Source organism: Gouania willdenowi, chromosome 16, assembly GCF_900634775.1.
Source record: "Gouania willdenowi chromosome 16, fGouWil2.1, whole genome shotgun sequence".
In the NCBI taxonomy this organism is placed as follows: Eukaryota; Metazoa; Chordata; class Actinopteri; order Blenniiformes; family Gobiesocidae; genus Gouania; species Gouania willdenowi.
In genome coordinates this window covers 30,325,835-30,347,228 of record NC_041059.1, presented here as the reverse complement: position 1 = coordinate 30,347,228, position 21,394 = coordinate 30,325,835, and the positions used below count along the sequence as shown (strand labels likewise).

Genomic DNA, 21,394 nt, shown 5'->3' with positions numbered 1-21,394 from the left:
TTGCATGTTTAAGGGTGAAGAAATAGAGCAATCATTGAAAAAATTCTAAATAGCTAAATATACTAAGAGGCATTAAAAAACGCAACTTTGAAATATTTCCATAATTTATGATTATATTTAACCATATTAATAAAATGAAACATACAATTCCAGAATGAACATTTCAAACAATGACAATGGCGAGAAAAAAAATAAAAAAAATAGTCGTTTGGATCACATGTGTTTTTAGCGTGTGTGTTTATTGTTTTCCACCAGAAGTGCCTGTACCTGTTGAGGCATTGACGTGACCAGATTGTTAATCTGACTCTGTGGAATTTTATCCCACTCAGCCACAGTGCATTTGGGGGCTCCTGGTGAGTTGTCAGTGGGTGATCCTGCTGAAGTACTCGGTTGATCCAGAACATCCTAAAGATGTATGATGGAGTTTATAACGGACAAGGAGGCCAGTCTAATACTATGATGTTGTTGGTGGTCAGACAGTTCTGAGTGATCTTGGCTGTATGTGGACGAGCATTATTGTGCTTGAAGAAAATCACATGACTTTTGAATGCAACTGTGGCATTTTGGCTTTTGACAAAATTATATATATTTTTACAGGGCATTTTATAGCCAGGGGTTCCACTTGAAAAGAAGCAAACATGTTTTGATTAGGCTTTACACCGATCTGATCGGCTATATCGGATCGGACGATATTTTGCATTTTATGCAATTAATGTGAGCGGATGTAATTTCTTAATTTGCCGATCCGATCAATGACGTCATTGTCGTGATGAAATGTTCTGTAGTTGCTCCCATTGCATTGTTTTATCCATCTCACTTACACTGAAGAGTTGTTTGCTTTAGGCAGTGACTATCCGTACGGTTGCCGTATCAATATACCGACATTCTATCCGTACGCAGTGCCCCTCATTGGCCAGTGTAGGTCAGGTGACTAAGACTAAACCTAACCGTAAACCTAACCCTAAAAATTTTTGCAATATAGGGTTATAACCTAACCTAACCCTAAACCTAACCCTTAGACGCTATGTACGTTTACTTGAGTAAATGTACCAATAGCACCTGGGGTTGTCCTTATAGCAACCATACGAATAGACACACTGTTTACTTTATGTGACACGGCTGTATTTCACTCATATTTGTGCGCAAAGGTGAAAACCTATGAGCGAACTACAAAAATGTCTCTTATTTGGAGCGAAGCGGCTGAGCGCCAGATTTCTTCCCCAGTCTACTGGCTCTAAAAGTGAGGGCAGGGTCTGCTGTTAGTGTGTGTGTGTGTGTGTGTGTGTGTGTGTGTGTGTGTGTGTGTGTGTGTGTGTGTGTGTGTGTGTGTGTGTGTGTGTGTGTGTGTGTGTGTGTGTACGCTTGTTTTGTTTATTCATGTTAAAAGGGAGTCCTAGAGCGGAGCGATGCGCTCCCATTTACTTTCGCTTTAATACCTGAGACTTCTGTTCATTTCAGGGTGAACACAGAAGCATGCGTATGCGTGCACCTGACTTCCGCTGTACACCAGTGAATATTGACTATAAGCAACAGCAGGTTTTGAGATGCCAGAGTGAGGAAATATGTCTTTGCTCATAATGCTAATGCTGACGGAGGCTTCACGTAGTTACAGTGTGGTCGGCCTCCACAGCTTCATCTCCAACTCTCTTGTAGTCGACTGAGCTGCTTTTCAGGGACTAAATTAAATGGTTTAGCTCACATTTACACCTGCAAGTGCTCGGTCTGCATCACATTTGTAAAAGCGGAGCCATGACGCTCTGTGCGTGCAATGTTCAGGTCCTGCATGGAAATAGCCAACTCTTCCACTCCCTCACAGTCACAAGGACGCATTTAGGTCAAGAAACATGGTTCCGTTTGATTTTCCATGAATCTGTATCAGGCAGTACCAAAGGAATTTGGTCGTTATATAAAAAAACAAATAAAAAATAAACAAAAAAAAACCAACCTGAATTCATATGATCGGATTGGTGATCGTTTTTTTTAATTCACTGATTGATGACGGATTAATCCATAAAGTGCATTAAGGCGTCGGACTTGTGGTCTTGCCATGTGCACACGCTAATAAAGAGTATTAAACAAAAACAAAAATTATTTCAATATATCATTGTTGCGCTTTTAATGCCTCTTATATAGGAAGCTGGAGGAAACTCTTCTGCCTTTGATTTTGTGTAGTAATCACATACTGACATAAAATGCAACATCAGGATTAGTGCAGTGTATTTCTCATTCTCTAACCCTAACACTAACCCATCATTCAATTAATTTTTTTTAATATGGTGCCAAATCCAACAGTCATCTCAAGACACTAATCATATTAACAATAAAAAAATTAAAACAACCCCACATTTGCATCGTGTGTGCATAAAAAGACACGATTTGTATGATAAACACAAATTGTGCAACCCTTAGAGGATCACCGTGAGTAGACAGTGAGGCCCCAAGTCATGCTCGTAACCACAAAAGAATAACATCAACATCAGGATATCTGACATTCTTTTGGATCAGTGGCTACGTGCGAGCAATGGAACTCTGGTTGTTTTCTGTTATGAACTTTGGCAGAGAACTTTCATCAAACCAAATGACAACCACTCCTCTGACTTTAGCCGAGGGCCCTCATGATGAGCCTCAGCAGGATCACAGTCACAGTAGGACTAAACTAAAAATCTTTGTCATGCAGACTGACAAAAAGGAACAGAGGTAGCTATGGGTCAAAATAAGCTGGTAGTAATGCTTCCAAGGGTGACGGGTCTTCAACTTGCACGTGTAGGGCAGAACGTGCAGATCCATGACCATTCAACTTGAACACAGGAAGCAGGTGCAGAGCAAAAGACAGCTGTGGCTTATTACCCCTACTGATGGAGTAGGCTAACTCACCCTCATTCCCTTCCCCTCTTTGAATTCTGAGTTTAATCACGTACAGGGAACACCCCACCCCAACCTGTAGGTCCCGGAGTAAAATTGTGAGTCTTGGATGCTCAATAAAGCAATACTCTGTGATGTTTTCAGATGAAAAGAAATACATCTATTGCTGGCATTCTAAGAAAGTTTTTCCAGGTATGGACCCAAAACTCTCAGTCTGAATAATTCATGAGCTGAATTAGAAAGACATGTATTTATTGTTTTCACGGAAATAAAACCAACTAGTCACCGTAAGTGTTTTTAGAATAAAAATCCACACTAACAGCCAACATCAACAACTGCCAAAGGAAGGGACAATGGTGAAAAGATGGGAATGGTCAAACTTAATAAAGTCACAGTAGTTTTATCATAGATTACCATACATTTAGGTCACAGCCATGACTGCTGCAACTTTACTTTGTACCTAATAATACATCCTTACCAATTTTAGAGCTCTGCAAAGCCATTCATATTTCATAAGGCACCTTGTAAATGTTATGACAAGGCATGGGAATATTTAGACATTTGATTTATGGTTGTCCAAAACCTAATCAAGTTCTGATTCTAAAGAAAAATGTAGACAGACGTGAACAAACCCAACACTTTTAAACAGGAGATATGGCAAAAAGCCTAGAATGTTGCAATAAGTTCTTGGCAGTTGAGCAAAAAGAAGCAGGGAATAAACGGTCATTGATGAATGATGCATGTGTGCAAAACTCATAAAATTGCATCAATGAATTCCTTTATCAAAGACACTCTGGAGTAGAAGGCTACATCAGAAACCTAGAAATTCCTAATTTTAGTCAGATCCAAGCCAGGTTTCAGTTGTGGTTCTACAAAGGCATGAAATTCTTCCATACTAATGAGTTACCAGATAGAAAAACAGCAAGAACACTAAGAAAGACAGACAGACAGACAGACAGACATAATAGACAAGAAAACACACGTAGACACAGATAAACCTTCAGCTGTCTGCTATTACTATTGGCAATCTGTAATTATTTGATTTAAAGAACTCTTAAAATGCAGAAGCATTTTCAGCATTAAAGGAAAACCCTAAAATATGTTTGACCTGAGACATACAACACTTTCATTGAACATGCGCGCACGCACAAAGTGATCATGTCTCTATTTAAGGGGAAACAGCTGCTTTTCAACTACTTTGACTAAACTGGCAGGGTTAATACTGTATGGTCTATCTTCTGAATATATATTATTCTATTACATCTATGATTACTAAGCAAACGGAATAAGCAGAGTTAAGGATGCAACAATCAGTATGGGCCATGAACACAAAAAATAAAAAGAGGAAAGAGGAAAAGCAACTTCTCCAATATCCTTCATCTGCTCAATGCTTATAGAATAATATTCTCCATTTTTTTTCACAAAATGACATAAAAATGTTCAATAATGACAATGAGGAATAAACATTTTTTTAAGGTAAGCACATTACTGTAATTGATTTTTTTATTAAAGGAGGAAACTACCATGAAGGGAAATCACTAAATGTTAGGCTCAAAATTAAACTTTTTTTAAATTATGGGACAATTTCCACAGCGAATTAGTGGGTGTCCAACAGCTACTCTTAAAAGAAAAATATTTCTTCCCACAGAAAACTCAGTAGAGATACAGGGATTTATGGCACCTTAGGCAGTGATGTTCTAAACAGGCGGTTTACCTTAAAGGTGACAGAGGCTTTAGTGCAGTAGAAGCCAATGGACACAATGGGGTCTTTAGGTATGTGTTGTTGAGGGCTGTTGGAGATACCACCCGTCTCTCTCTGCTGGTAAGGGTCTTCATCGCCTTCTTCCTCAGTGTCTACTAAGGCTGGGACAAATGACCAAGCCCAAGACACCCACCCCTGGTCCTCATCTTCTGAGTTTCCAGAGAGCGCGTACAGGTCCTGGCTGGAGTAATGGCTTGTCCCCTGCCCTTCATTTTCCACCTCCATCCCTGAATGCCAAGAGAAGTTGAGTTCATATTTAGGATCAGCTTAATTTTTTTGCCAATTAAGATGAAAAACAAAACATTTTTAAGAGAATAAATGACTACAAAGCCAGCAGTCATGGTCACACAAACAAAAGGATTGAAAACAAAACAAACACGTTGATACAGATACGAAGCATATTCTGAGAAGAAACAAAATGAAAGAAAAGTTGTTGACTGTCATAGAAATAAAGCCACACAAAAACTGCATGTAAAGAGCAAATTTTAGGGGGACAGTCAACAGGTACCAACAAAAAAAATGGAGAGGGTGCAGGTGATGGTACTAACTGTATGGGGATCTAGTAGTGTTGTTGTAGTTGTGTTTACTTTGCAGACAGTTTTTTTTTTTTTTAACTGACATATATTTGGAGCTTGTAGTGAATTTATAAATTTGAGGGTGAATTAAGGAAAAACTACAAGTGAGTAGTACTGTGCCTTTATAAAAAAGAAATCAAGTTCTTCTATTAAGTGAACTAGAAACCCTTAAAGTCAATGATGGTAGAATAGGTTTTTAAGAGCAAGGTGTTGTGACAAACTGGTAAAAACAGTTGACAGGGGTCACTAAAGAATGTTATATTTTATCATTTTCAAGCTCATGAATACCCAAACCATGTATCCTCTGGTCTGGATCTTGACCCTTGAACTGGTCCCATCAAGTCTGTTTCCATACATGTTGGGGAGAGGAAGCTGATCTCAATACATAAGAATGTGTAATCCCATTCCTCACAGCCTCACGTCCTCTGTGAGAAAACAATATTGTCTGTGAGGTAACAGCTTAGGAATCCCAGAGACTGAGGCGGTGAAAATTATGACATATTTTAATTAAATCTTTCACTTTGTGTATTGGCAGCTGGAAATCCCATGGTATGACTTTGTATGTCCCCTGCTTTCTCAAACCCAATCTTCCTGTCTGATTTTATCTCATATCTCCATTTCCTTTTTTGTTTTTATTCTACAAAACCTTTGAGGTGTCAGTTCAACGACTTAAGCTCTTTCACTACACGTCATGCCTGACGAAACCTACAGGCGAGCTAAAAAGAAATGAAAACAAGAGCACTGTTACCAATCAAGTGATCACAACAAAGTAGTTTACGGAGACTTTGAAGTATTAATCCAAAGCAGTAAGTGAAAAGATCCCAGTGTGTGACATGACTAGATCACAGCTGGCTAAAGAGTCAATGATTGCACAGGTAGGAAAAACTTATATGCTCCTATATCTGTATTTGGTAACCAACATATACAAGTTCTCCAGCAAGTGTATAAGCAAGGATCAGCAACCAAACAAGAGTTTGTCTAATCCCAGTTGGATTCCCTTAATCCAGTATGTGAGGTGGTCCTCATACATCAGCTAATGGACAATGACATGGTGAGATGAGCAAGAGAAGGCAGTGCTCTTGAAGGCCAGTAGATGTCCCTCCATGTTTATAGAGGCTGAGGTGAATCACCTGTCCTCTGAGCACATGCTACTCCTGTGCCTGATTCATTTCTCTGTTTCATGGGCCATGGTCATCTGTCAGATAAAGCTGAGCTGGACATATATATTGATTAATGCAAAAAGATTGATCAGAGTGCAGAGCAAACACACAGAACACCATATTCTATAGACTAACTCAGGCACACGAACACAGATTTCCTTATTTACAGAATATTTACTTCCATATCCTTAGATGGCCTGTGATCCTAAAACATAGATTTACCTGGGACACAAGTGTGTTTAATACCATTTCATATCCAAAGTAAAGCTAAATCAAATAAAACTATTTAAACACTAAAACATGGTGTCATGTATGTCCTACAAGATTTGTGTGTGCTCAATAAAACCTAAATAAAAAAGTGAAATCAATCAAGTCACTGCTGTAACCTGAAGGAAGAAAAATTAGATTATAGCCTCTAATACACGAATGATCTGTGACAATCGGCAAGTTCTTTTGGACTTGTTTTATGTCAACAGACTTAAACTCAAAGCCTATACTGCCATTATTAACATAACAAGCTTCAAAAAGTGTAAAGTAAAAAAAATACCACAGGATAAATGTTTATGGGAATAACTGCATTTTGTAAAGTATTAAGCACCTGTATACAATTTCAAACAGCCTTTTTAAAAAAATATACAATTTGATGAAATCAAATTGCTTAAATTTCATATTCAAAAGTATTGGTGTGCAGCACCTGTGACGCCACGAGTGGGCCTGGTGTCGCGTACCAAGATTGTATCTAAGCATGCACACTACCGGAAAATAAGTTATTGCTACTTCCGCTGTGTTTTTTTGCTACTTCCGCTGTGCTGAGATTGTTCATTCAATTTTAAAGTACATTTTTGGCATAAAATGCACTTCACTGGCAAATAACTTGCTGAAATAGTTAAAATACACTTTAAAATTATACTTCTTAATACACAATATTAAAGTGAATTACGACTAAGATATCAATGTAATCTCAGTATGACAATTTGCGCATGGTACTTCCAGCACAGGTACAATCTCAGTACTCGGATTGTCTTAAAATCTCAGCAAGGTTACAAACTCAGTACGTGACACTAGTGTCGGTCGCCTGGGAGTTGCCACCTGGAGTCGGAGCTCCTACACGGTAAAGTCAAACTTCCTCTAAACTAATTTGTTTGACGTCTCATAACAATAATCACACCTGTGCAGAGCCACATGTTGGTGATAAAACAGTGATTAAAATATTTTTCATGGTAAAACTTAATTATGTTCACAAATTACGTACCGCTGCTGTGGGACACAGTAATGCAGGCTTTCATTTTCTTATTTTAAAATGCATTAAAAATTATTTTATTTTATTCTGACTTGTTTTAAAGCCTTACATAAATCACTTCGAATGATTTGTTGCTAAAATATGTGGCCTTGCTTTGTTGGGCCAATATAAAAATGCTATTCAAAATAATCATAGCTTTAATCACACAAACATTATTGCCTTTATTGTATTTTATTTTTATTGTTTATTGTTTATCTCAGAATTTACAAATGAGAAAGGCAGACAAGTCGCCTTGTCTGGGTCTTTTGGGTATCTTAACTGGCCCATCCAGTTTTCTGGGGGCCCACCTACAATCAAAATCCTGGCGCCGCAAGTGGTGTGTGTAGGTTAAATTGATAATAATGTAACCTGGTGATATTTGTGACAGCACTGCTATACAAAACAGCAAATGTTCAAAACTGATAAAGCATGGCTTGTTGTCTTTATAGATGAAAAACCAACATGTCAACAACTCTTGGTGCCACTTTTTTATTCATCTTTTCATCAGTGTTTGGCAGCGTGGAGATAGCAGCCCATTCACACCTGCTAAAGTAATTAGAACGGACACAGGAAAATAACACTGATTCTATTTCAACAGCTACAGTTCTTAGGTTATACTTTCTTACATTCTTATTGAAAGCAAACATCTTTCCCTACTGTGTCCAGGTGGGAAATCCAAGCACGTTTGACAAAAACGTTTCAGTTTACTAAACTGAAACAAGCCATTTGATTTTAGTAAAGTAGAAAACATATTTGTATAATCATGAGTGACAATTTGCTTTAGTTATAAAGTATTAAGTAGTGCTGTTGATTGATCTTAGTCCAACTTTTAACATTTTAGTAAAAGTATTTTGCGTATTTAGTTGTAAAATGTCAGAGTGACTGGCCTCTAAGGGTTGAATGCCGGCTATTATAGTTGAATTTTGCTATTGGCTGATCCAGATCATTTGGATTGCCCTGCATCACCAACTGTCACTGTTGGCCCCGCCCCTCCTATAAAAGCTGAGAGGAGGGAGGAGGGTTTCCTCCAATCACAGCCCTCAGTGAGCATTGATTAACAGTTCTAATGAGGAACTTCTCTCTTAATACAAATCCATGCACTTTTGTTGTTGCTGCTGTTTTTTCTCTCTCGAAATGCACATCTTTGCACAGTTTCTGAACATTTTTGAAAATAAATCCTTTTATTTTTATCCTTTAAATTTTGTATGTATTTTAAAATCTTTCTACTGTTAGTTTATACCATGGTTCACATGTTGAAAAATTGACAATAAAGATGACTTTGACTTCAGCTGTGATGTTTTTTACTCTATGCTTCTGCTCAGCAATGAACAGAGGCTGGAACACCAGTGATAATGTTTGTAGTGTTTTGTGTTCGTGGGTGCAGCTTCACGTGGGGATTTTGTGTGTGTGATTGTAGTATTTGATCACAGATGTTACTGCAGTGCAGCATTGCCTGACTCGGCGTGTTTTACTGCTTTAACGCCCATAATCAAAGCAGTTTTTTAATTTCACCCTAAGTGGCAGGTCAGCAGAAAGCAGGGGTTTAGTTACTCTTTAAGAGAACATCTGTTAAATGAAAAAACAAACTATGAGGAGTGAAGATAAAAGCAAAACATTGAAAGAACAGCAGAATACACATTTACTGTAGCTAGCTCTTTAATAGCTTTGTAAAATTCTATTATTTGACCTTTTCCAACAAACTTTAACAAAGCAAGCAAGTAGACAAAAATTAACATACTGTATATGTTAATGTAGGATGAGGGACATTGTATCTAATAGGTTCAGTAATATTTCTTCACACCAGCTTCAGCTCAAATTCTTGTTCTTAAATAAATTGCCCATGAGCAAACTTAGACCCCTCCTACTATTCACAAACTCAACGCTACACACACAATAGTGCGCCTCTCACTCTGTCGACAACTTAAAGCATCACAAGATCAGGGGGTGCTCGGGTTCCAAGCGTTGGTCCCCTCTTGTATATTTTTGTGAGGGGATACTAATTCATTTTTAGAGACTCTGCATAGCAGTAGCATGAGACTGTGTCTTATATCTGGCATTAAACCCAGAACTGGAAACTGCACCAACTTGTAGTGAAAGTTTCAGGCCAAAACACAAGGAAGTAGAAAGTAAGAAGACCGTAAGAAGGATCCAGTAAAGGAGCTCTACTGTACTGGGCTGCTTGACATTTTTTATCAAACTAAAACCTGTCCCCGGTTCTGCAAGTCCATTAAACACAGAGGAGTGTGGAACCTGGTCCTTCTATTCGGCATGAACAGAGAGTGGCGGCAAGAGAACGGCAAGAAAGATGTTTTACGAATGAGTTTCTTTGCATGGAGAACTATGCAAGTATTGTAGCATGATAGAGCAATCTTATTGTATGTTGGTTGACTATTAGATTTTGTAGTGTGGTTTCCTTCATGCAGTGATCAAAGGGACAAAAATAAAACTGTATTTTATTCTTTATAGTTCTTTCTTGATTTTCCATCTTCCTGGCCCCGTCCACATTGAGACGATAATCACTGATGACAACGGTCTGTGTTGAGTTACAAGTTAAGGATTTTGTATGTAGAAAAAGCAGGAGTGCACATCATGGTCAAAGCTGAGATGTCTCGTTTAGGAATAACAGCAGCACGCACGCAGAGAGAGATCCACAAACCCTCAGACAAACGAGCTTTACCAAAAAAGAGAAACTTCTATACAGAGAGGTTTTATAGGGCTAAATATACTGTACATGAAGTTTGGTGGAAAAAGATCCAATTCAAGTTATCACTTCATGGTTGGTAAACATTTCTTTCTGAAAAACATCCTTCAGCCAGTGAGATGTATGAATTTGCACCCCAAATCAACTTGTTTTACATCCAATTTAAAAGCACAATGTGTAACTTTTGGCCACTAGGGGTGCTAGAACTGTAACTTTCACATCAAGCGCCCCGAGTGGCCACAAGCGCAGCAGAACTGTCGCAAAAATCAACAGTCAGTCAGTCGGGCCAGCCTCCCTTGTCTTTTGATTGTGTATGCAAACAATAGTTGACTTGTAACTTTGGGATAAGGATTGGCTCTAAGAGCTGGGTCTAGAGTTGTCACGGTACCAAAATGAGTAACCACGATACTATACCAGACAAAGCATCACGGTTCCGGGAAATATCGCGATACTGAAGCCTTTTTTTATTATTATTATTTTTATGAACTGCAATGTATTTGTTCAAGTTAGAAATACTCATTAATTACTTACAGTGTTGTTTGGTACATGATAAGAGTACATGAATAAAAACATATAAGCAATAAAAAAAAAGTTTATATGTTTAAAATTAAAAAAAATAATAATTCAGTTTCCTTTGCACATCAATTTATGTTTTAACTAATATAAATAATCAACTTAGGATAACAAATCCACTGTCTTTAAAACAAAAAAAAATTGACAATAATGCTTCTTCTCTAACACAATAAACCATAAAGAATAAAAAACAATAAACAGGAACTGATTCCCTGAGAAAACTATATCTGTATGCATTTTCTGGATGACGTCACTGTTGTTTTATGAGATTGGATGTGACCCCTCCTTTGTATGTATATCATTTATAAATATTGTTTGTAAAAAAAAAAATAAAAAAGATTGCTCTGAGTCTGTGCGGAAAAAAACAAACAAAGTGTTCCCTCCTTTGGCTCCTATAGCTGGTGACAACGCCTGCACAGTGGATCTCCTATTGCTTTACCGTCTCTGCCTCGTTTAAAGCCAAAATAGTTACAAATGGGACTTTTGGAGTTTGGTTTTTTGAGCAAAATTAGTGAAGCTACTGACAACAACGCCACCGCGGCCATGTGTTGTCTCGTGTTTGTGACTGTAAGCTGTGCACGTGTCCAGGCGAGACAGAGCTTTAGCTTGTTGTTTGTTTTGAAGCAAGTTTCTGTCGAAGCGGAGCTGTCTTCATGGAGTTTGTTCTGCTGGCAGAAACACACGAGCAGCCAAACAGCTACAGACGGCCGGATTCAGCGTGCAAAAACAGCCTATCATATCTCCGGACATCACCAGTAACAGGCAAACAGCCAATCATTCAGCAACAATACAACAACCTAGATTTTTTGAGAAACATTAATTAAAAATTAAAACAAAAAGATTACTCACCAGGTAAACTTCCCTCAACCTCCCTGATTTGTCCAGTGCCTTCCTCACATTCACCCTCTTTGCGTCCCCCAATTTCCCCATAGTAGAGGGCAATGATCAGCTCCAAAATTCGAATAAACATCGGCAATTGCTGATCAGTGATGGACAACTTTAGGCTCTCCACCATTGTCTGGATCTAAAAAAAGACAGACCACAGGGGATTGTTAGTGTTTAGTTTATTTGAGGTGATTTATTAAGTTTTATGAATGTCTTTAAGCTGTTTCAGAATGTGATATTTTTATTGTATTAATGTGGCTAGATTTTGTTTTTAGGGTGACTTTCTTGTTGATGTTGATATTGCACCTTAACCTCCCTGTCACCCGATTAATTTTGTTCTCGTTAACTTTCACAAATTGTTACGCAAAACACACACACACAGACACAAAAATAAGTCAACTACAGAAATGTGCTTACTTTGATGACAGCGGGGATCTTTGAATTGATGTTGTCATAAGTAAAATGAAGGCGTGTCCTAAAGGAGCATTTATACAGCAGCGGGTCCTGGTAAAACTCTATTTTGCCACTTGCGTTTCTTTTGTCCAAGCACACAGTGCAGTCAGCAAAGTTGATGACTTTCCGCAGAACAAGTTCTGGAGCTGCAAGAACAAAAACAAAAACAGCAGGAATTGGTTTGCATTGACCTCAAAAAAAAACCCCTCAATTTTGTAAGAAGGCCAAGAAAAACACTGCACAATGTTAGAAAAAAGTTGCAACAGTCGACTTTCAGTACAAATGCATCATTATTTGTACATCCATAACTTGCACATCATCATCTAAATATTGATACCACTCAATATTTTTGTCTGGAAAAATCAGGGAAAGGTTTGTGCTCTAAAATGCAAAACGGTGCAACGTCATTGCGAGACTTTAGTTTGTATGTTGTTATAGCAGCGTAGTGGAGAAAATGCCCAAAAACAGAGTTCTCACTTCAATGGCTACTGGTAGTTTGAATCCATTTTAAGAATAATCAACACTTAACATTTATATTGAAGAGACAGTCGCACAGTGCATACTTAAAGAGCCCATGTTAAGCTAAATTGACTTTTCTGTGCTTTAAACATCATAAAAGTGCTATATGGGCTTCATACACATGTTCAAAGTGTTTTTTCATTGATTCCCTCAATCGTTAGTTAGAGGTAGTGTTGTAGTAGTCTCGAAACCAAATTTTAAAGGTCTCGGTCTCATCTCGGACTCTGAAGCATTTTGACTCGGTCTTGTCTCGGACTCGGGCTTCCCGGACTCGGAATTTTCCCTCAAGACCGTTCGAGACCAGCACTAATTCCTGCTGTTTTTAAACTTTTTTATAATGTGATAATAACAAGGAGAAGAACTGGATAAAACGGGATAAAACAATCCACCCCGTATAATGACCACAACCTTCCTTAATGTGACTGAGTGACACGTGTGTGTGTGTGTGTGTGTGTGCGTGCGTGCGTGCGTGCGTGCGTGCGTGTGTGTGTGTGGGGGGGGGGCTACAGTTTCAGTTTGGACCGCGGAGTGGAAGGGAGATAGAAACTGGTCACCGGTAAAAATCCCAGTAAAACTCTGGAAAACAATCACCAGGAATAAAGATAGTAGCTCTACCAACTGGTAAAATGATAAACTGGTGATATTACAGCCTGTACATGCAGGTCGGGGACGCATTTACTCTGCTTCTGGGTCCTAGTGCCTGCCTCCGGTGAAGCCTGTTCCGTTTACCTACGTCCGTGTGTTTAATAAGTCCGTGTGTGTCCGTGTGAAAGTCTGCATGTTTATGCCTCTGTCCATCCACTCCACACCCATTTTATCCATGTCTTTTTAGGCTTTTACTACATTGTGTCGGCTGTAGTCCGGACCGCCGCCATCTTCGATTATGTCGTCACCAGCGCGTCATCGCTGCAAGTAGCGAAAGCGCAGAATGACTCAAATAACTGTAAAGAGGTCTTAAATAAGTCTATTTTCTTTTTAAAGTGGTGTTTTTTGTGGCTTTAGACTCCAATTACATATTTGTATATAATATGTTCCCTACAATATAAACAGGTTCACAATATAACTATTTTTTATAGTTTCTGTTTCCACTGTATCCAGAATAATAATAATCTTTCTCAACAAGAACAGCTGATTAATTTGTCACATGATTGCTCCAAGATTTGAGTTTGTTTTATTTAGTTTCACCATGTTATTTCTTGGCAGAAATGCTTTTAAACACTTGCTGTACATTCAGCTGACATAAAAATCTTGTTTTCAAATATGTAGAATAATTGTGAATTTATCAGTATCAGTTTTAATATTTTCGAAAAATTTTTGCAGGCACCTTTTTTCTCCGTCAAATGTATATAAAAGAATTTAAAATTAAGGAGAGAATGTTACTTAACTGTCAAACATTGTCATAAGTTTTTTTATTTAGATATTTTTTTAAATTAAAAAAAAAAAGTTTGTGGTCTCGGTTTGTCTCGGTGAATTCTGGTCTTGGCAAGGCTTGGTCTCGGATAGTGTGGTCTTGAACACAACACTAGTTAAAGGGTGATTTGCTCCTTTCTTACTGCAGGGCGAGCCCAAACACCTCGCTCCAATTTGATGATGCGTTTCCACTTTGATGACAAATTTGACGCGGCACTTGAGCAGGAGAAGCCGCCCCCCAGAAAGCACTCTGCCGTGATTGACATGGAAACAGACACGCCCACGAAAGTGAGAATTTCAGCGTCCTTCGTGCAGTGCCATGTATGTACTTTCTACAGTCTATGTATGTACCAGTGAACGCCCCGCCCCCACGCTCTGTCTCGTGTGTTATAAAGCAGCATGAGCTCATCTACAAAGTGGGAGGGCCGTCTTCTGGCCCTAAGCACCGTGCGTGGAGGAGGAAGTCAGTGTCCCGTCTATAGACACGCCCACTCATGAATATGCATAAGGCCACAAATCAGCCTATTTGTGTAGAGTTGCTCAGAAATGGACTTTTCAGAGGCTAAAACTTTAGAAAACAGGCTATTTTGGGTTAATAAACCTCAAGTACTATGTTTAACTGTTTGACTTTGGATGCATATATGTTTTATATCAAAAAGAAAACACAGTGGAATAGATCTATAGCAGTTTCCAAAGTAAACTCAGGACCACAAACATTGAAGGCTCACCAGTGATGTCCATGAAAGCCCTCTCCCAAACGTCATCCACAGTGTAGCACTCTGCTGAAGTAATGTTGACTGACAGCACTATGTCATCTTCCACATATTTAAGGATAAGGTTGTTGACCACAATGTTAACATTGTTCACCACACGTCGGATAAGGCTCTGCACGTAACCTATGAACATAAACATATGACAAGCATGTTAGACTTTACAGTAAGTACAGTTTGAAAAATACATGAAAGCCAGATAAGTTTATAGTCAAATACTGTACACAAGTACACAAAAACATAGGTAAAATCTATATCTGATATTTTAAAATTCTTATCATGACACTACTGTTTGTAGATTGTAAAAAGAAAAAAAAACGGAGCTCTGAGTACATTTTTGCTGCATTTAGTAGTTTAGTCTTTAGATGTAAGTAGCATATTCAGCCATATTCAGGATAGACACTACATTGTATGTGATTGCATCACAAACGTCTAAAAAAAAGTATGCACATATTCTATTTCTAATATATTCCTTTAAAGTCCTGTAAAGCTTTTTAGGTTCTGCATGCTCTCTTCATCTCCAGACATTATCTGATGACTCAGCAGTTGGATGGATGTATCAGGGAGGATCATGAGGTGGAGTGCAGGGCTGCTGTGGACAGCTTCTTAACATAGAGTGAGCGGAACCATCTGCAGCTCAATGTGACAAGGACAAATAGTCTTTGATTGTGGACCTGAGGAGAACCAAGAGGCCGGTGAGCTGTGTTTCCATCCAGGAGGCCAGTGTAGATATTGTGGAGGAGTACAAATATGTGCATGGAACTGGTAATAAATGATAAACTGGAGTCGGGGAAGAACAAGCACTGCCTCTTTGGTTAGCTAAAGGACTAAAGGAGCAGCTTCATCACCATGATAATCCTACCAAGGTGCTCAACAGAACGCCACACGCATTCCTGCATGTGGTCATCAAACTGTACAACTCCTCACTTCAACCAAACACCTTTCTACAATTGTTCAGTGTAGTTTGTAGTTGGCGAATTATACTTGTGTATTTGTATGATATTTACATGTTGGGCGCAAGGCAAAGCCGGGCCATATATCGAGATTCAAGATATATCAAGTTTTCTATTTTGGTGATATAGAAAATTACATTATCTCCTATATCGATTTATGTTTTTTATAGCTGTTTTGTTTTCAAATACTTGTTTTAGGAGTTGCTGCTTTCGCTACTTCTCAGAACAGCATGAAAAGCCCAGTATGATGGATTGCTGAGTGAGTCCTAACACAGACCTTCATCTAAACAAGCCACACTGTAAAACTAAAAAGCCAAAAGTGGCAAATATTGTGCAAGTGTTTGTTAATAAATGTGCCTGTATGGTATTTTGCATCAGCAAATTTAACCCTGAATTGTCTTTCTGGTAAGACTATATTTGAAATTTAATGATCAAGATTTATATCATATCGCCATTTTGAGAAAAATATATTGAAATTTGAGGTTTGGTCCATATCGCCCAGCTCCAGCACGAAGTGGCTTAGTGGTTAGCGCATCCACCGCAAAGCAAGAAGGTACTGGGTTCAAGCCCTGGGGTGGACACTTGAATCCTTTCTGTGTGGAGTTTGCATGTTTTCCCCGTGCTTGTGTGGGTTTTTTCCAGGTACAATCCAGTCCCACAATCCAAAAACATGACTGTTAGGTTGAGTGGAGTGAATGTGAGTGAGTTTGTCCGTCAGTGTGTGTGTATTGCTCTGCAATGGACAAACACCCTGTCCAGGGTGTGCCCTCACCAAACGCCCAATGAGAGCTTGAGATAAGCACCAGCAGACCCCCGCATCTCTGAAAAAAGGAGCAAGCGGGTCACAAAATGGATGGATGTATGGATTTACATACTTATTTGCACTTGTAATGGGCTGTAAATGGGTTTGGTCCAGAATACATCAGTGACATGTTAGTCAGGTATGAACCCAGCAGGTCTCTCAGATCGATGGACACAGGTCAGAGAGTGGAGACCAGAGCTCACAGTAAACATGGTGATGCTGCGTTTAGTTGTTATGCTGTAAAGAGGTGGAACAAACTGCCAGCAGAGCTGAAGTCAGCATCACATTGTGAACATTTTTAAATCAAAGTTAAAGGCACTTTTTTTCTCTACTGTATATGATTGAGAGGGAGATTTTGGTTTTAAGTAAGGCTGTGATATAAACACAAATTTATATCACAATGTTTTTTTCCCAGAATGGCGATATACGATACAAATCTTACCAGAAAGAGAATTCTAGGTCATAATCACTGGTGCAACATACCACACAGGTAATTTTATTAACTAACAGCGACACAAAATCAACATGTGCCACTTTTGGCTTTTTATCTCATTAGGGACAGCATGTGTAAGAAAATTCTATCATATGTCTTGTTTCAGGGCTGCAGTTTCACTCAGCCATCCATCTCCAAATAACAGCCTTCATGCTCTTCTAAAGGTAAGGATGCAGCCCTTTTAAGACAGGAGAGGTCATATTACCATGTTGGTCAGAGAAAGAGAGTTACAGAAGAGAAACAAATCTACTATTTCCACCCATGTTGTCTCAGTGCTTCCACTACTCAAATAACTGCGGGAGTTCCACTAGGAGACATCCTCATCTTGTCTGTGCACTGTCAGAGTGAGTGAATAAGAATCGGGAAGTTGACGCAGAGCGGAGTTTGTGTGAGAGGCAGACAAGGACTTCCAAAACTATTATTTTCATGTAAAATAAGCTTAAAATAAAAATATATCATCATGGGAATTATTTAGTAGGTCCCACAGGCTTAGTTTTAAGATTAAATTCTAAAAGACAACATAATATATATATATATTTAAAATAGTCTTCTGACTGCAGTGTGCACACCTACTTTTATTCAGGGCACCAATAGCGAAAGGGAGCTTTGGTAGTTTTGGAGAAATGGAAAGTAAAAATTAAAGAAATGCACACAAAAACACTGAAATACAAAAAAGATTGTTGGAGGCTGAAAGGGACAATGGCAGGATTGCTGTTAAAATATCTTCAAATCAGTGGGCATGCACTGTAGCTGTTCCTACTCAATGTTCTTGAAGCTAAAATAAGGCACTTCGGGGCGCTTCCATCTTGCAAATTTGACGTCATTTGGAGCCAGAGTCTGCGCAATAGGGTCTGGCGGGAGGAGCCCTGGTAACATGCCCCGCCATTTAGTATCTTTATCGCTGGAAATTCTACCAATAGTTTGTTGAGATCACAGAGGATAGTACAAAACCACGAAATATTTCAACTCAAATATCTAGTTAAATGGTGTCTCGGTTTTCCTTCACGATGCAACTGCTATTCACAAAAAGAGCTACGCAAGATCCGCGGCTGTCAATCAGCGTGATATATGGCGTAAAATCCCGTTTTTCAACCTCAAATAACTTATTTAAAACAAACTTCACAAAAAAAGAGCACTTGAACACAATGTAGGGTGATAATAATTAATGATCACAACAGTTTAGGTTTAGAAAAGAATTATGTGACCAGTACTTTAACTTCACAGTTTGACCCACATCCCATATGTTATCATTGAAGAGGCTTAGTTTATGACCTATACTGCAGCCAGTCAGCGGGGGAGCTCTAAAAATAAAAGCTTCACTCCACCGGGGAGCTTGTCCTGTCCATTCTTTTTACAGTCTATGGTTTAAACCAGGAGCTATTGAAATGGAAAAAGGAGCTTGACAAATTGGGTTTCCACAGAGGGAATTGAGCCATCTTAGTGTTGCCAGTACCTTCTAATGGTCACATTGGCACCCAGAAACAGAAGCTTTTTAGGCAACATATTAATAATTAGGTAATTACTCAAAGAGTCAAAAAAGAGCATGAAATATTATATATATATATATATATATATATATATATATATATATACACACACATGTATATGTATATATATATTGATTTATCTGATGTAGTTGTAAAAACTAGACTACAGGATAAAACAAGTTCAATACATTCTACTTTGTTTCCACACCATGTGGTTTCCACACCATGTGGTTTCCACTTTACTATATACAAGTGGGTTTAGAGTGGAACAACATTGATAATTGGCCGCAGTTTAAGGATTCAATTGGGTGAAAATATTTAAATAATGGTCTGTGTTAAAAGAATATCAGGTCCGACTTTACCTGAGCATATTCTAATCGTACATAGGAATATGGCAGCTTTCGTGCATGTGTGTGCAGTCCAAGGATCAAAAGAATGATGTGACACCTGCAGTCGGGCAGTAAAACCCAGCACTTTACTTTTTGAACTTGTCTATTCGTATGGTTGCAGTACGGACAACCCCCGGTGCTATTGGTACATTGGCTGAAGTACACGTACGTAGCGTCTTAGGGTGAGGTTAGGTTATAACCCTATATCGCATCAATTTTTAGTATTAGGATTAGGTTATAACACTATATCACAACAATTTTTAGGGTTAGGATTAGATTATAACCCTATATCACAACAATTTTTAGGGTTAGGATTACGGTTAGGTTTAGTCTTAGTCACGTGAACTAAACTGGCCAATGAGGGGCGCTGCGTATGGATAGAATGTTGGTATAGTGATACAGCAACCGTACGGATAGCCACAGCCTTACTTTTTCACTTTGCCTTAACTTCTCTACATGATTTAAGAGCAGCCAAAAAACTACTGTATATTCTGTAGGAAGCAACAAAAAAAAAAAAAAAGGTACACGTCAACATTTTTACTGCATAAGGAGAGTATTATCAACTACAGTATAAGAAAAGGGATGACAAATACCAAATCCACTCCACTGTGTTTGAATGTTTGCATAATCATAGCAATGCATCGAAAACATTTTATACAAAAGATTATGGTGTCAACTGATTGATTGTTAACGTAAAACTCCTTAAATTGCAGTTCAAATTTCCCCCTGAGAGAAGTTCAAACTCCTAAGAATGAGTATTTGGGATGTGTCACACTGGCTATAATTAACTACCTGCAGAACCAAAAAACCGGCAAGTAGTTGGTTCGTGTCACTGCCTTATAGGCCATGTAATCCCTGTATGTTTGTCCCTACTCGCTCAAAGACTGCCTTTGGTGAACTACAGAATCCCAGACCTGACCATGCATGGTACAGCAGAACTCAGGAACAGAAAAAGCCTTCAATAGAGAGAGCGCCAGGTTTTACCAGTAAACAATATGTTCTATCCTAAAGTAGCATTTCCCAGTAATACCAGGACAGACCCAGTACTCAATTTCAAGCCAAATTCCAGCACCAGGACAGTAGGAGCACTTAGTTGGCGACTTACTGTATTTAGTGTTTGTGCTTCTGCGTATGCAAATCTAAAACTCCTCCAATCACTTGGATAGTTGCCAAACAGTGTTTGAGCGTTAAAACATGAGACACTGAAGTTACGGAAGCAGACAAACACAAGCACCAAAATACTACACCCAGGACACTGATGATACATTTACATTTTAAAATGGCGGTGTCGAAAACTCCATTTACCACATGCCTTTCTCTCAAAAGGTGGCCTATGGTCCCCAACAAGAAGCAGTAAACATAATCACTCACAGTCGCCCAAGGTGGAAGCACTTGGTCTTAGTGTGGCTACTGTTCCCATGGCATATGAATTAACGTCCTTTTTTAAACCAGCAGCTGAACAAGTGGGATAAATTCTTTCAATATGTGAGAGCTTAGGGCTAGACGACTGGATAATTGTGAGAAGCTGGTTTTGGAGTTGTACCTTTTTCTTTTGTTGTTGGGGGAACATGAGTTATTGACATGGGTCCTGATAAATAGGTTCAATGTCCACTAATTTATGTTGTTCCAAAAAATAATTACAGGTTCTCCTAACACTAATAATAGCACAGGTTTTACCTAACATATACATCAATTGCAACAATATGACACTTTCCATGAAGACTGGTGTGATCAGGATTATTAATATATTGTATTATGGAGAGGAATGTGCGATATTTTATCATTTATGATTTATCGTCAAAAATATTTTCACCGGTAAGAATATGTCATCCCACGATATAAACGACAAATTCCCATGTCGGAAATTAGCGAGGGTCACGGGCCATTTGTCCCTCAATTTAGCCAAGAATACCCCTAAAAACCTTTTTCCACGGGACAAAACTACCCCGTTTGTTGTCAACTTATTATTCTCTGAAGCGGAACGCTGTTCACTGCAGCTCCGTAGCGAAGCCTCCACGCAGCGGTGTGCACTACCGCCCCTTCCGCCCCTCAACTCTCACACACCCACAGACTATGTCACGGCTACCTGAAGTTGCAGAGCAGCGATACATCATGGACCGCTATTTGATTAAAACCAGACAACCATCCAACAAAGTGAACCAGTCCAAGTTCCACCGTCAGATCCACCCAAAGTTCCACAAACACGGGGACGGCGATAAACCTGTAGCAACGATTATGAACTGAAAACTCAACTGAAGCTAACTATGCTAAGCTAACACACAGACTGGGCTAAGAGCTAATGCTAACCACTCCATATAAGG

General features: G+C 38.8%; 1 protein-coding gene across 6 annotated transcripts in view; it reads right to left on the bottom strand.

The window, feature by feature from the left end:
• The window catches only part of vps13b (vacuolar protein sorting 13 homolog B), a 399,448-nt gene that overhangs the window by 358,584 nt on the left and 19,470 nt on the right, over positions 1 to 21,394 (bottom strand). For all 6 annotated transcript variants that reach the window (XR_003675707.1, XR_003675708.1, XM_028469709.1 and 3 more), the window contains exons 5-8: positions 14,908 to 15,075; positions 12,215 to 12,396; positions 11,762 to 11,936; positions 4,577 to 4,851 (exon numbers count right to left, since the gene is read on the bottom strand). Coding sequence is in view for 4 of the 6 variants with exons in the window: in XM_028469709.1 (XP_028325510.1) it covers positions 4,577 to 4,851; positions 11,762 to 11,936; positions 12,215 to 12,396; positions 14,908 to 15,075 (800 nt within the window). In the remaining 2 variants the exon portion in view is untranslated. The remainder of the gene's footprint in view (positions 1 to 4,576; positions 4,852 to 11,761; positions 11,937 to 12,214; positions 12,397 to 14,907; positions 15,076 to 21,394) is intronic.